Source organism: Xenopus tropicalis, chromosome 8 (assembly GCF_000004195.4).
Source record: "Xenopus tropicalis strain Nigerian chromosome 8, UCB_Xtro_10.0, whole genome shotgun sequence".
NCBI lineage: Eukaryota > Metazoa > Chordata > Amphibia > Anura > Pipidae > Xenopus > Xenopus tropicalis.
The window spans coordinates 15,079,996-15,094,539 of NC_030684.2; the positions used below are offsets into that span (position 1 = coordinate 15,079,996).

The 14,544-nt window shown below is 42.9% G+C and overlaps 2 protein-coding genes across 12 annotated transcripts in view; both read left to right on the forward strand.

The window, feature by feature from the left end:
* The window catches only part of LOC116406495 (lysine-specific demethylase 5A-like), a 58,843-nt gene that overhangs the window by 36,477 nt on the left and 7,822 nt on the right, over positions 1-14,544 (forward strand). For 2 of the 11 annotated variants that reach the window (XR_004219950.1, XM_031892308.1), the window contains exons 4-5: positions 7,918-8,325; positions 10,970-11,043. The exons of 6 other annotated variants lie outside the window; for them this stretch is intronic. Coding sequence is in view for 4 of the 5 variants with exons in the window: in XM_031892308.1 (XP_031748168.1) it covers positions 8,304-8,325; positions 10,970-11,043 (96 nt within the window). In the remaining variant the exon portion in view is untranslated. Of the gene's footprint in view, positions 1-6,493; positions 7,617-7,917; positions 8,326-10,969; positions 11,044-14,544 lie in introns of those variants that run through there. 3 more of the 11 variants (XM_031892309.1, XM_031892310.1, XM_031892311.1) reach the window with 3 other exon arrangements.
* Positions 1,314-6,145, forward strand: LOC116406983 (nuclear receptor-interacting protein 3-like). Its single transcript, XM_031892299.1, has 3 exons — positions 1,314-1,587; positions 2,837-3,034; positions 5,705-6,145. The coding sequence occupies exons 1-3, from the start codon at positions 1,405-1,407 to the stop codon at positions 5,753-5,755; spliced, it is 432 nt and encodes a 143-aa protein (XP_031748159.1). The 5' UTR covers positions 1,314-1,404; the 3' UTR covers positions 5,756-6,145.

Consider the following 14,544-nt stretch of genomic DNA (forward strand, 5'->3'; position numbering starts at 1 on the left):
ACCTCATATAGAGATCTGCTTCTTACCCTGAACCTCATATAGGGATCTGCTTCTTACCCTGAACCTCATTTAGGGATCTGCTTCCTACTCTGAACCTCAAATAGGGATCTGCTTCTTACTCTGAACCTCATATAGAGATCTGCTTCCTACCCTGAACCTCATATAGGGATCTGCTTCTTACCCTGAACCTCATTTAGGGATCTGCGTCCTACCCTGAACCTCATATAGAGATCTGCTTCTTACTCTGAACCTCATATAGAGATCTGCTTCTTACCCGGAACCTCATTTAGGGATCTGCTTCCTACCCGGAACCTCATTTAGAGATCTGCTTCCTACCCTGAACCTCATATAGGGATCTGCTTCTTACCCTGAACCTCATATAGAGATCTACTTCCTACCCTGAACCTCATATAGAGATCTGCTTCTTACTCTGAACCTCATATAGAGATCTGCTTCTTACTCTGAACCTCATATAGAGATCTGCATCTTACCTGGAACCTCATATAGAGATCTGCTTCTTACCTGGAACCTCATATAGGGATCTGCTTCTTACCCTGAACCTCATTTAGGGATCTGCTTCCTACCCTGAACCTCATATAGAGATCTGCTTCTTACTCTGAACCTCATATAGAGATCTGCTTCTTACCCGGAACCTCATTTAGGGATCTGCTTCCTACCCTGAACCTCATATAGGGATCTGCTTCTTACCCTGAACCTCATATAGAGATCTACTTCCTACCCTGAACCTCATATAGAGATCAGCTTCTTACCTGGAACCTCATATAGAGATTGGCTTCTTACCCGGAACCTCATATAGGGATCTGCTTATTGCCCTGAACCTCATATAGAGATCTGCTTCCTACCCTGAACCTCATATAGGGATCTGCTTCTTACCCTGAACCTCATTTAGGGATCTGCTTCCTACCCTGAACCTCATATAGAGATCTGCTTCTTACTCTGAACCTCATATAGAGATCTGCTTCTTACCCGGAACCTCATTTAGGGATCTGCTTCCTACCCTGAACCTCATATAGGGATCTGCTTCTTACCCTGAACCTCATATAGAGATCTACTTCCTACCCTGAACCTCATATAGAGATCTGCTTCTTACCTGGAACCTCATATAGAGATCGGCTTCTTACCCGGAACTTCATATAGGGATCTGCTTATTGCCCTGAACCTCATATAGGGATCTGCTTATTGCCCTGAACCTCATATAGAGATCTGCTTCTTACCCTGAACCTCATATAGAGATCTGCTTCCTACCCGGAACCTCATATAGAGATCTGCTTCTTACCCGGAACCTCATATAGGGATCTGCTTCCTACCCGGAACCTCATATAGGGATCTGCTTCCTACCCGGAACCTCATATAGGGATCTGCTTATTACCCTGAACCTGCACTATGCAGGGACTTGGGAGAGACACACAGAACAGGGACTCCCCAAAGAGGGAGAAGGATCTGAGGGGCTCAGCAATACTGCACCAGCAGAGACGCCTCAAACAAGCCACGCAGTTTGTGCACAAAGACTCTGTGGATCTTCTGCCACTGGACCAGCTGCGGAGACTGGGGACCAGTAAAGACCTGGTGAGTGTGGGAGGGGGGGGACCCGCTTGCTCAGTGAGACTAATGTTTGCAACTCTGAACCAAGTTACAGGGCCAAAATGTGGGACTGCTTTCATGTCTTGCAGGGATTTCTATAGATGCATGCTGCAGACTGCAATGATTTCTACGCAGCCATGTTGGTTCGCTGTCCTATAACGCTGCTACTCTGGTTTAAATGTTAACCTAACTGGCCTTTGGGCTGTGCCCTAGGGGGGCCCCTAAGCCTCAATCCCCACCATTTGCAAAGCACTGATCCCGGTTTGGTTGACTATATACATCAGGGGTCCTCAGCCTTTCTTACTCGGGAGCCACAGTCAAATGTAAAAAGACTTGGGGAGCAACACAAGCACCATAAAAGTTCATGGAGGAGCCAAATAAGGGCTGTGATTGGCTATTAGGCAGCCTCTATGCACCCTATCAGCTTACAGGGGCTTTATTTGGTAGGGAATCTTGTTTTTATTCAACCAAAACTTGCCCCCAAGTCAGGAATTCAAAAATAACTCCCTGGTTTGGGGGCACTGAGAGCAACACCCAAGGGGTTGGGGAGCAACATGTTGCCCCGGAGCTACTGGTTGGGGCATTTAAATATAATGTCCTGTTGCCCTGCTCTGATAAAAGTTGCATGTTTGCTTAAGAATTCCTACTATAGTTTATATAAATACCCCGCTGTGTAGCCCCGGGGGCAGCCGTTCCTGCACTGGTACAGCTGGAGTGTTTGCTACAGAAACCCTACCATAGTTTGGCTGCCCCCGGGGCTACACAGCGGGGTATTTATATAAACTATAGTAGGGTTTCTGTAGCAAACACTCCATCTGTACCAGTGCAGGAATGGCTGCCCCCGGGGCTACACAGCGGGGTATTTATATAAACTATAGTAGGGTTTCTGTAGCAAACACCCCAGCTGTACCAGTGCAGGAATGGCTGCCCCCGGGGCTACACAGCGGGGTATTTATATAAACTATAGTAGGGTTTCTGTAGCAAACACTCCAGCTGTACCAGTGCAGGAATGGCTGCCCCCGGGGCTACACAGCGGGGTATTTATATAAACTATAGTAGGGTTTCTGTAGCAAACACCCCAGCTGTACCAGTGCAGGAATGGCTGCCCCCGGGGCTACACAGCGGGGTATTTATATAAACTATAGTAGGGTTTCTGAAACATATAGACCTAGGTTACTAGTGCAGGGTAACAGTACATTACTATTATTATAATCAAGGTCCAATCTGATTGCAGCAGCCACACAGTGTGATCCAGAGACGGCTCATGGGGGGCAGCCTGAGCATTGAAAGCGATAACCCTGTATTTCCAACTTCCCCGTGCAACAGGGGGAGAGACGCACCCCCCCAGGGTGATGAGACGATACAGCCAACTAAGTTGGGTGAGGAGACCCCCGGTTGCTGGAAGGAACAAGCTCTACTCATACCCTGCAAGGTACAACCCCTAGCAACTACTTGTATACCTGCTTATACTGAGATGAGCCCTGATTGGCCAGTTAGACTAATGGGAGTAAATGTGTTACCCCAATGAGCAGAATCTGCTCCCACCAACAGCTCCTTTTAACTGAGGGTTGTTTACCTTTGAGACAATTTGCAATTGGTCTTCATTTTTTTTTTATTTGTAGTTTTTTTAAAATTATTTCAGCTTTGCCCAGCAGCTCTCCAGCTTGGCGTTTCAGCAGCTGTTTGGTTGCTAGGATCCAAATTACCTTAGCAACCAGGGTTGTGGTTTGAATGAAAGACTGATAAATGAATAGGAGAGGGCCTGACTATATAAATAAGTAATATAAAATAACAATACTTTATATTCACAGAGCAATAGTTTTTTTCCTCAGGCAGTGCCGGACCAATAGGCTCCCCCTTTACATTAAACTTTTAGTATGTTGTAGAATGGCCAATTCTAAGTAACGTTTCAATTGGGCTTCATTATTTATTTTCTATAGTTTTTCCATTATTTGCTCCTTTTTATTACTCATTTTTCTATCCATCCCCCTCTCCTATAAATATATCAGTCTCTTATTCAAACCAGTCCCTGGTTGTTAAGGTAATTTGAACCCTAGCAACCACATGACTGCTGAAATTTTAAACTGGAGAGCTGCTGAACAAAAAGTAAATTCATAAAAAAAATGAAGACCAATTGCAAATTGTCTCAGAACAGCAGTCTACATTATACTAAACTTTAATTAAAAGGTGAACAACCCCTTTAACCCCCCTCCAGCTGGACCAGTCCCAGAGTTGTCTATAGGAGGAGCAAAAAGAAGCAACTACAGGTATAGAACCTGTTATCCAGAATGTGCAGGACCAAGAGTGCGCAGGATAAGGGGTCTTTCCGTAATTTGGATCTCCACATCTAAAGTCTACTAAAAAAAAAATCAATAAAGCATTAATTAAATCCAATAGGATTGTTTTTCTTCCAATAAGGATTAATTATATCTTAGTTGGGATCAAGTACAGGTACTGTTTTATTATTACAGAGAAAAGGGAATCATTTAACCATTAAATAAACCCAATAGGGCTGTTCTGCCCCCAATAAGGGGTAATTATATCTTAGTTGGGATCAAGTACAGGTACTGTTTTATTATTACAGAGAAAAGGGAATCATTTAACCATTAAATAAACCCAATAGGGCTGTTCTGCCCCCAATAAGGGGTAATTATATCTTAGTTGGGATCAAGTACAGGTACTGTTTTATTATTACAGAGAAAAGGGAATCATTTAACCATGAAATAAACCCAATAGGGATATTCCAATTTCCAAGACCTTTATTAATTGTCGCACAACATATGTAGTCTATGCTCTCACTTGTCCGTGTAACAAAGTTTATGTGGGGCGGACTATAAGATCAGTGGGAAGTAGGGTTAATAAGCACATCCGTAACAGTAAAGCAGGGAGAATGAACCTTGGGGTATCGAGACATTTTAAGCTGTTTCACAATAATAGTGATCCCAAAGGGATATTCTTTATGGAAGTGTAAAAATAATTGTATATTTATTATAAATAAATCAATGTGTTACATCAAAGTAGATGTAGTATAGAATAGTATGCAGGCGGGTATAAAGAGGGGGTTGGCCCATAGGAACCCAATAGTCCATGAGGAAGCGCAGAGCGCGAAACGCGTCGGACTGACTGGAGAGAGGACCCATATTGACAGACTCGGCACCTACCGGTGACGTCACCGAAGGGAAAGGAACAGCGTGTGAGCCGCATCCCTCAGCCAATGTGCCTCTCTCTGTCTTATCCCTAGTAAGTTCCCGGCCGGGACAAGGGGGGTTGTGTATTTGTTCTTATGCCCAGTTAGGGCTCTGTTTTATTGTGTGCTTGTAGTTACTTGGAGGCTATGAGATAATTGAATACCATATAGTGTGCAATTTTATCTCTATATGCACGCCTGCATTCTTAGTATTTGCACAGAGTAAGAGGGAAAACAAGGGTTTTATTTGTGTAACTTCTTTATTAAATATCCCTCAGTGGGGCTAAGAGCCATATATTGGCTATAGGCGGTGTAATACTGCATCTGATATCTGGAGAAGTTAATTAAGGATCCAATTAATTGTTTTATGGTGTTTTAAGCTCCTCACTTTTTTATTCTAATAATTGGGATATACTGTGGGATTTTTAATTCAGTGTATTTCTATTGATTTTCCCTCTTGATTTCCTCATATATGGGTCAGAGCAATGAATTCTCTTTTAAACACTCTAATTGATTTCTCCTGAGGGAATGATATGCATTAACTGGGAATTCAATAATAAATCATTGGGAAGTAATACATGGTTTCTGTTACTATATTTAATGTCTTCTGCCCTATGTGATTTTCTCTTGTATATATAATCTAATTGGTATTTTTAATTAGTGGTGTATATGATTTTTTTTTTTATTATTTAAAATTGATTCTACTTTGATGTAACACATTGATTTATTTATAATAAATATACAATTATTTTTACACTTCTTTGGGTGTTTTTAGCGCCAACTCCTTTGGAGATAATTTGTGTATGCACTATAGGATTAGTAGGGAGGAGGGCAGCTACATCTAATTATTAATGTTGGTTAATGGCAATTTAGCACTGCAAAAATATATATATTTTTTTTTTCTCTTTCTTACAGTCCTTCCTTCTAGACCTTAATATCTATATTGTTGTGTTTTGTAATCTTTAAAGTGCAGATAAGGTTTGCCTTGATATTCTTTATGGGACTGGAGCATATTTCTCCCAAGTTAAGAGGTGGAGACGGATTTACTAGATTAAGACAAGGAGAAAACGTTTGGATTTTTAAATTGAATACATTGCATCCGGAAGGACTCAATGTAGATTTGGACTTGGCGGCATTTTAAATTCAATTTTAAGCTTATTTTTGGTCAATTATTGGATTCCTGGTATTTATTTATTTCTAATTTATCTACATTTTAAGTAGGAATATGCTTGATATGGGCTGTTTTAACGAGACATCTCTTTATTTCTTTATGATTAGCGGATAAGTAGTATATAAATAAATAATAAACAAACATACAACTCTCCCAATCTTTGGGGAGAGGGATGATGGGTTATATATGGGTAATATAAATTCTTCCATCTGACACAATGCCATAACACCATGGCCTTTTGCGCTAAAGAGAGAGGGGTTGCTATGGCAACGCGCGTTGTTTCCATTGTACATATCGCTTTACCAGCGCTAGATTGAGTTCCCTACAGTATTTCCCATAAGTTTTACTCTTGCAGCCCCACTATGTATTAGGCGCTTCTACATTCACTTACTGGAGGTTCCCCTATGTCTAGTTACCCACCCTTATGCCTATTCTAATAGAGGGAACAAAAAAAGCACAATAAAAGCTCTGGGGGTGCCAAATAAGAGCTATGATTGGTTAGGGGGTCAAGTGCGGGGTATGGCACATTATTTAGCATACAGGCCTATCCAATGGCGCTATAGCTGTGCATAAATCTATATAACCCCTGCCCCCAGATGTCACACTGTACGTACCTGTACCCCACCTTACGAGCTCTGGTACAAGCCACTACACAGGTCTCCTACCACCAGTTACCCCACCCCTAACTCTACGATCCAAACAGCCCGCCTCCGCAAGCTTAACCAATCACGCACCCAGTTCAATCCAGAATCATTGAAGCATCCAATCCGCTAGGGCGATACTTGAGTCGGCCCGCCCGCTCACCAGGTGTCTTCTGGGAATTGTAGTTTATTCTATCGCTATCCACATGTGTTTAAACTACAATTCCCTCAGGTTTAGATTCCAAAACGAATACCCGATATGCAAAGGAGAATTATGACAACATGTCTTTATCTTCATAACAGTATATGTATTATAATTTCATTAATACATTATAATTATCATTGCTAATGAAAGATTTTGATTTAACTTTTCCTCTACATAGGAAATAGGCGTGTGAACATTTGTGACACTTAATTCCATTTTTATCCCAACTCCACCCCCATTCGCAGCCATTCTATAGATTATACTCCAGTTCTGGAATTGTAAAAACTTTTTACACACGGATGAAACAACCGTTTGCAAAACCAGGTGAAGATCTCCTTTATCTAAAGGAATGTTCATGTAGCGCCATCTATCGGCTATTTTTCACATTACAGGCTGTTATTAATCCACATAGCTTTAACTAGCGCGGAGGGATACCTGGAGATTATACAACCAGCCTCTTTAATCCTTTAGGGCCCCAAATTCACATTACAAAGTTGCATCAGGACTTGCATATGGACCTAGGAATGATACGGACTGGAGCCTGGAATTTACTGTAAGTACTGGATGTGCTGAAGGAGCTGCTGGGCTTCAGGAAGGGGACTGGGTACTAGGAAGCCCCAGGGGGGGCAATTGCAACAGGAAGTTGCCTGAGAGGGGGCACATCATTGGGCCTTTCAAAACGAGGCTGCAGAGACCCTAGTGGCACAGACTGGGGGCTTTCTGGTAGGAGGTGTCTGTTGAAATTAGAAATTAATTCTAACTTAGGGAATTGCTACAAGGTGACTCTGGGACTTGGGGTGTCATAGTCAGGTAAGTAGTGGAACTTTGGCACCCTGAGTACCCCAATAACTGAAATAAAGAGCTCGTTATATTATATGGAACTGGGGGTCAGATATTTGGGAGTCTTGATTGTCCCAGCAAAAGTAACTGCCTGCCTCTGTGGCAGAATTAGGGGACTCTGTGGGCTTCACAGGGGGGTTCCTGCTGTCCCGGGGGCTGTGGGAGATACAGTAATAAAAGCCACAGGGAGTACCTGTAGATATTGGGGTGCAAAGTTAGCCCAGTGTCACAACCACCAGCGAGGGGAATAAAGTGATCTTTTTGTCAACAGTCTCAGGGAATCCCTAAGTGTTAGACTGTATTTGCTTCCTCCGGTGTTGGTAACATCAGGCACTGGTTACTGAGGGAACAGGAGAGACGGGGAGTAAATCCGTGGCTGTAGTGAAGGATCACAGAGAAAACTCGATGAGGGACGTTACTTCATGACAGAGAAAGGAGCCTCTGGCTTTATCCAAGCAAGATCTGGGATGCTTATCCGCACTATACCGCTTGTCTAGTTCTATACCCACCTGAGGATTAACACTTGTTTGGAATGGCCGCCTACATCGAATTTGTGCCCCCTCCGGAATGCCCGGTGTTCGAGCCCAGCTGGGAGGAATTCTCTGATCCCCTGAGTTTCATTGGACGCATCCGACCGATTGCTGAAAAGACAGGGATATGCAAAATCCCACCTCCCAAGGTAAGTCTGATAGATGGATGTTATCAGTACACTGATATCCTGAAATAATTCCTTATGGATAAATGATGCAGTTGTAACAGGGAGCTGATACATACTGTGTGCAAGTCACATTATATAAGTTTTATTATTATATATATGATTATAATAAGTTCACACAGGCTGATGACAAATGTCAGATGTTTGATTAGTCTTTGCTCTTGGTCACATTTTTTAGAAACCAATGACCCATTGGTTGGCATTGCTGCTTTACGGTCAGTTTGATTCCAGCCAGGGCACTATCTTCAGGGAATTTTTATGTCCCCCCCCCCCCCCAGGTGGATTTTCTTGCACTTTCCAAAAACATACAGGCAGATTGAGGTGCCCCTGATACTGACTTTAGTGTGTGCGTAAAATCGGCACTTCGATTGTAAACTTCATGGAGGCAGGGACTAATTAGAATGATGTATAAGGGTGAGGGCAGTGGTACATGGTACACAAATCTTCTTTGTCGTGGGCAACAAATCTCCCCGCAATGCCATCCCACCGGCTAGCATTTAAATCGCCAGTGGGATGCTTCACTGCGATGTCGCACAAAGTTGTCTTTGGAGGAAACTTTGAGCGACCGTGGGACATCGTAGCGACGCGTATGCCATCCCACCGGCAATTTACACTCTAGCCGGTGGGATGGCATTGCGGGGAGATTAGTCGCCCATCACTAATCTCCCTGTGTACCACTGCCCTAAAGACACACCGGGCTACTAGTAGCAGCTACTTTTTCAAGCTACTGAAAATCCCTTCCATAGACAATACACGTAGAGACAATTATCAGTAAATGATTAGCATTGTCTATTTTAGTAGCCACGACAAGTAGCTGCTACTAGTAGCTCTGTGTGTCTTCACCCTAAGGGCTCTGGCACACGGGGAGATTAGTCGCCCGCGGCAAAACTCCCTGTTCGCGGGCGACTAATCTCCCCGAGTAGCCTTCCCCTGCCATCCCACCGGCGAACATGTAAGTCGCCGGTGGGATGGCAGACGCGGCGGGGCGACTTACATGATGGCGTCTGCCATCCCGCCGGCGACTTACATGTTCGCCGGTGGGATGGCAGGGGGAAGGCAACTCTGGGAGATTAGTCGCCCGCGAACAGGGAGTTTTGCCGCGGGTGACTAATCTCCCCATGTGCCAGAGCCCTAAGAGAGCTGCAGAATATGTAGGTTCTATATAGGCAGAGGATAATGACTACATGCCCTGTTGTACCCCATGACACGTGAGGCATAACTTGAGGGTATGTACCCCAAAATTCTATCATGCCCAAAGTGTGTTTGTTTGCATTTGTAAGGATTACTTATGTATACAGGCCATATGGCCAAACATCATGGGGAAAGTGTCCTCTATATAAATTTGCTTTATGCATGTTCAGAGTGGCTAATGGCCGACTGCATTTACTGTTTTGGGCTATCGCATATGGTGCAGTTTCAATGGATAATATTTATTCTATTATTTGATATTATATTATTGTTCTAACAATCAAAGAAGGCAATAGTCAGCCAGTAGTGGGGTGATTGTGTCCAAGCTGAAAGGTCACTATAATCAAACCATTAAAGTTTAAGTAGTTAAAGAAGAACTTTTGTATTATTTTTTGCTGAAAGAGGTGGAGGACCTAGTCAGCAGGGTATTGTACCAGGGTTTTTGCTCCAATGATTACAAATGGAAGGGAAGTCCAATTACTGAAATGAATCTTCTCTGCCATTACTTTGTAGTCTATTTTTCCTAAAATCCCAACACTGCAGCTTTAGTGTACACATTAGGGTTATACCTGGGGTTTAAGTAGGGATGCACCGAATCCACTATTTTGGGGTTTGGGCGAGATTCCTGGATTTGTTGCATCCCTAGTTTTAAGCTGCAGTTTGCTGCTTCTAGATAACAGCCACCAGTGTCGGACTGGGGTGCCAAGGGCCCACCAGAAAACCTTAGGCCCACTGTCCAGACCACCATTCCTTCCCAGTTCACTCACTTTCTTTAATTTCTTAATTACTTATTTTTACATACTATTATCTATCCTTTCCTTTATTTCTTTTGTTTCTTCTCATAGAATTGAGTAATGGCCATGGTGTAGGCATACAAGGCAAATGGTTGGGTGAGCAAGGGGGCCCACTGGGAGTTTTTTTCCTATGAAGTTTGTATTCTATTTATTTAATTAAAAATAAATCCTATACATATTATTTGTGTGGGTTTATATTATATAGGTACCTTCCTGACACCTGTAGGTATTTAAACTGTTTAAACGTTTAGCAGAGCTATTACTTTAACCATGAAAATGCTTAATGCTAGCAGTAATCCCCTAGTGTGTCTCCCCTGCTGATTTAGTAGCACAGGCAGGGTTTATATTATTTGTACTTCTGAAGGCAAGGTTCAGAATTACTTCTACAACTTGGAACTTGGGCAGGTACTGCTCCAAATACATTGTTCTGAGCATCCCTTTGCAGGACAAAACTCATAATTATCCTTTATTTTCTCTTTATAAAAGGTATAGAAAAGAAAACCTAGAATTTCCCTTTAGTTTGCCTGTGCGCTTTATAGATTTATTCTTAGCCCCCTAGAGAGCCAGTTTTGGTTATTGGCACAGTTACAGCTTAGCTTTATTGCTTTTATGTTCCTTTATCTCAGGACTGGCAGCCGCCCTTTGCCTGCGATGTCAAAAGCTTCTGCTTCACCCCTCGGGTACAGCGCCTCAACTAGAGGTAAGGTTTCTGTGATTATTGTGCTGGGAATAAACCCAGATCATGGTTATTACAAACTGCTGTTTTTGTAGCTACATTAACATGTTGGAACTTGAGGATATGGACATTAACAAAATTGTTAGTTAGAAGCTTGACCAACTTGGGTTGGTTTTCCATATCCCTATTAGTTATATACAGATATTTGGATTTAAGGTGGCCATACACCTTCAGATCCGCTCGCTTGGCGATGTCGCCAAGCGAGCGGATCTTCTCCCGATATCAGGAGAATCCAGGCTAATTTGATCGTGTGGCCAAACGATCGAATTATAACGACGGGTATAGGCAAAGTCGGTTTGGGGACCGAATCAACGAGCCGATACGGTCCCCCATCCGACTAGATTTTTTAACCTGCCGATCGATATCTGCCCGATTTCAGGCCAGATATGGGTCAGGCAGGCCCGTCGTTAGTGCCCCTACATGGGCCGATTAGTTGCTGAATCGGTCTAAGGGACCCATATCGGCAGCTACAATCGGCCCGTGTATGGGGACCTTTAGGCAGTATCGTATTTGTTCCAGAACAGTAGCCGATATTTACTTTCATTATTCTAACTGCTCTAGACCAGTCATAGCTAAATAGAACCTTTGCAATATAAACAAACGTGTATGTTTAACCTTTTTAGTGCCATAGGACGTAGATTCTACGTCCTAGGTACCAAGGGACCAAAGTGCCATAGAACGTAGAATCTACGTCCTACAGCACTAACGGGTTTACAAGCGCTGCGCTCGCTTTTAAAGCAGTGCAGCGCTTGTAAAGCCTGCACAACCCCCTAGGCAACGAGCAAATGAAGACATACTCACCGATCCGGTCCCCCAGCGCCGCCGATCCAGTCCCTCAGCCAATGACAGCAGTGGACACGCATTGATGACGTGTCCACTGCTGTCCCATTAATTGTCGCCGCCCCCGCGTCGCCTCTTCACTCCTGCTGCCACGTGAGACTGATGGAGCCTCCCTGCTGCCTTCCTGCTGCGTTCCTGCTGGATTGGTCGCCCTGATCGCCTGCCTGCATTGTGTAAGCTGAACTACAACTCTCTAACCACTGTTTATTTTGCTTATTTCTATCTCAACTTTCTATCTCAGCTTATTTCTATCTTTTTTTTTTCCATTTCTTCTTCTATCTTTGTCATTATTACACTTTTACACACATACACACTTATTTACAACTTTCCCAAGCACACACAGACACTTACACACACACTTACACTTACACTTTTTTTTTTTTTTTTCTTTCTTTCTTTCTTTCTTTGCTTTTCTTTCTTTCTTTGCTTTCTTTGGCAGTCTTTTTTTTTTTACTAAAACTTTATTTCTGATCTATAATTATCTGATTTATTTGGTTGCATTTTAGTGTTTTTTTGCATTTTCATAATTGATTTCTGTTTTTGAATTATTCTATTGCACTGTAACTTTTGTATTGCTATTGGGTGCTGAATTTGCAGTGACATTGGTGGATCCAGGGCTCTGACCACCGATTTCATTGCAATAATTGTTCTTCTGTTGGTTTGAGTGGTTTTTATTTGAATTTACTGATTTTATGGTGTTTTATCTTTGCATTGTTCTTTATTGTGTATTTAGTGCCCCAAAAAGGTTGCTTTTGCAGTGACATTGGTGGATCCAGGGCTCTGACCACCGATTTCATTGCAATTATTGTTCTTTGATTGCTTTTAGTGGTTTTATTCCATTTTAACTTCATTTGATTTCAGTTGTTCTAGAAAGGTCCAGAGGTGCTAAGATTGTTCTGGTAGTTTCTATTGCCAAGGGTTAGGCTGATGCCACACATGGCGTAGGGCTGATTTTTTCAGCAAGTGGAAAAACGCTTGCCGAAAATTCAGCCCTACGCCTGCTACTTGTGCCTGCACCCGAATGAATGGAATACGCTCGGGTGCAGGCACATGTAGCCGATATACGCATGAAAACGCAAGACTTTGCATTCTCACGCGTTTTCATGCGTATATCGGCTACATGTGCCTGCACCCGAGCGTATTCCATTCATTCGGGTGCAGGCAAAAAAAAAAGGGGTGCATAGAGTGCAGCCCCAATATTATGCATTGTCAGGTTTGGCGGCCATGTACTTATGTGCACCCATACATATGGGGTATCGTTTTATTCAGGGGAACTTGCAGATTTATGGTTAGTAAGTTTTTGGTAGTTGCCATGGAGATTTTGGGGAGAAATCTAGGTTTGTATCTGGTTTTTCCTTGATTTCTGACCAAAGCGCTGAATTCTGCAAGGGACTGCGGCCACAATTTTCCATGTAGAAAGAGGAGAGTGGCGTCTCTGAATAGCTGAAGCTGTGCACTTTTCATAAATATATAGTTTGCGGGGGTTATTTCACAGGTAGGGGGGTGTTTAGACTAAATAACTGCAGGTAGAGCACATAGAGCACAGACCCCCCTTATGCATTGCCCCTGTTTGGGGGCATTTGGTGGCCACGTCTTTATGTGTACCCATACATATGGGGTATCGTTTTATTCAGGGGAACTTGCAAATTGAGTTTAGTAAGTTTTTGGTAGTTGCCATGGAGATTTTGGGGAGAAATCTAGGTTTGTATCTGGTTTTTCCTTGATTTCTGACCAAAGCGCTGACTTCTGCAAGGGACTGCGGCCACAATTTTCGATGTAGAAAGAGAAGAGTGGTGTCTCTGAATAGCTGAAGGTGTGCACTTTTCGTAAATATATAGATTGTGGGGGTTATTTTACAGGTAGGGGAGGTTAACACTGAAAAACTGCAGGAAGTGCACATAGAGCGCAGCCCCCAAAATTTCAACTGAAATTGCCCTTATGCATTGCCCCTGTTTTGGGGCATTTGGTGGCCACGTCTTTATGTGCACCCATACATATGGGGTATCGTTTTATTCAGGGGAACTTGCAGATTAATGGTTAGTAAGTTTTTGGTAGTTGCCATGGAGATTTTGGGGAGAAATCTAGGTTTGTATCTGTTTTTTCCTTGATTTCTGACCAAAGCGCTGACTTCTGCAAGGGACTGTGGCCACAATTTTCCATGTAGAAAGAGAAGAGTGGTGTCTCTGAATAGCTGAAGGTGTGCACTTTTCAGAAATATATAGTTTGTGGGGGTTATTTCACAGGTATGGGGGTGTTTAGACTAAATAACTGCAGGTACAGCACATAGAGCACAGCCCCCCCTTATGCATTGCCCCTGTTTGGGGGCATTTGGTGGCCACGTCTTTATGTGCACCCATACATTTGGGGTATCGTTTTATTCAGGGGAACTTGCAAATTGAGGTTTAGTAAGTTTTTGGTAGTTGCCATGGAGATTTTGGGGAGAAATCTAGGTTTTTTATCTGGTTTTTCCTTGATTTCTGACCAAAATCTAGGTTTGTATCTGGTTTTTCCTTGATTTCTGACCAAAGCGCTGACTTCTGCAAGGGACTGCGGCCACAATTTTCCATGTAGAAAGAGAAGAGTGGTGTCTCTGAATAGCTGAAGGTGTGCACTTTTTGGAAATAT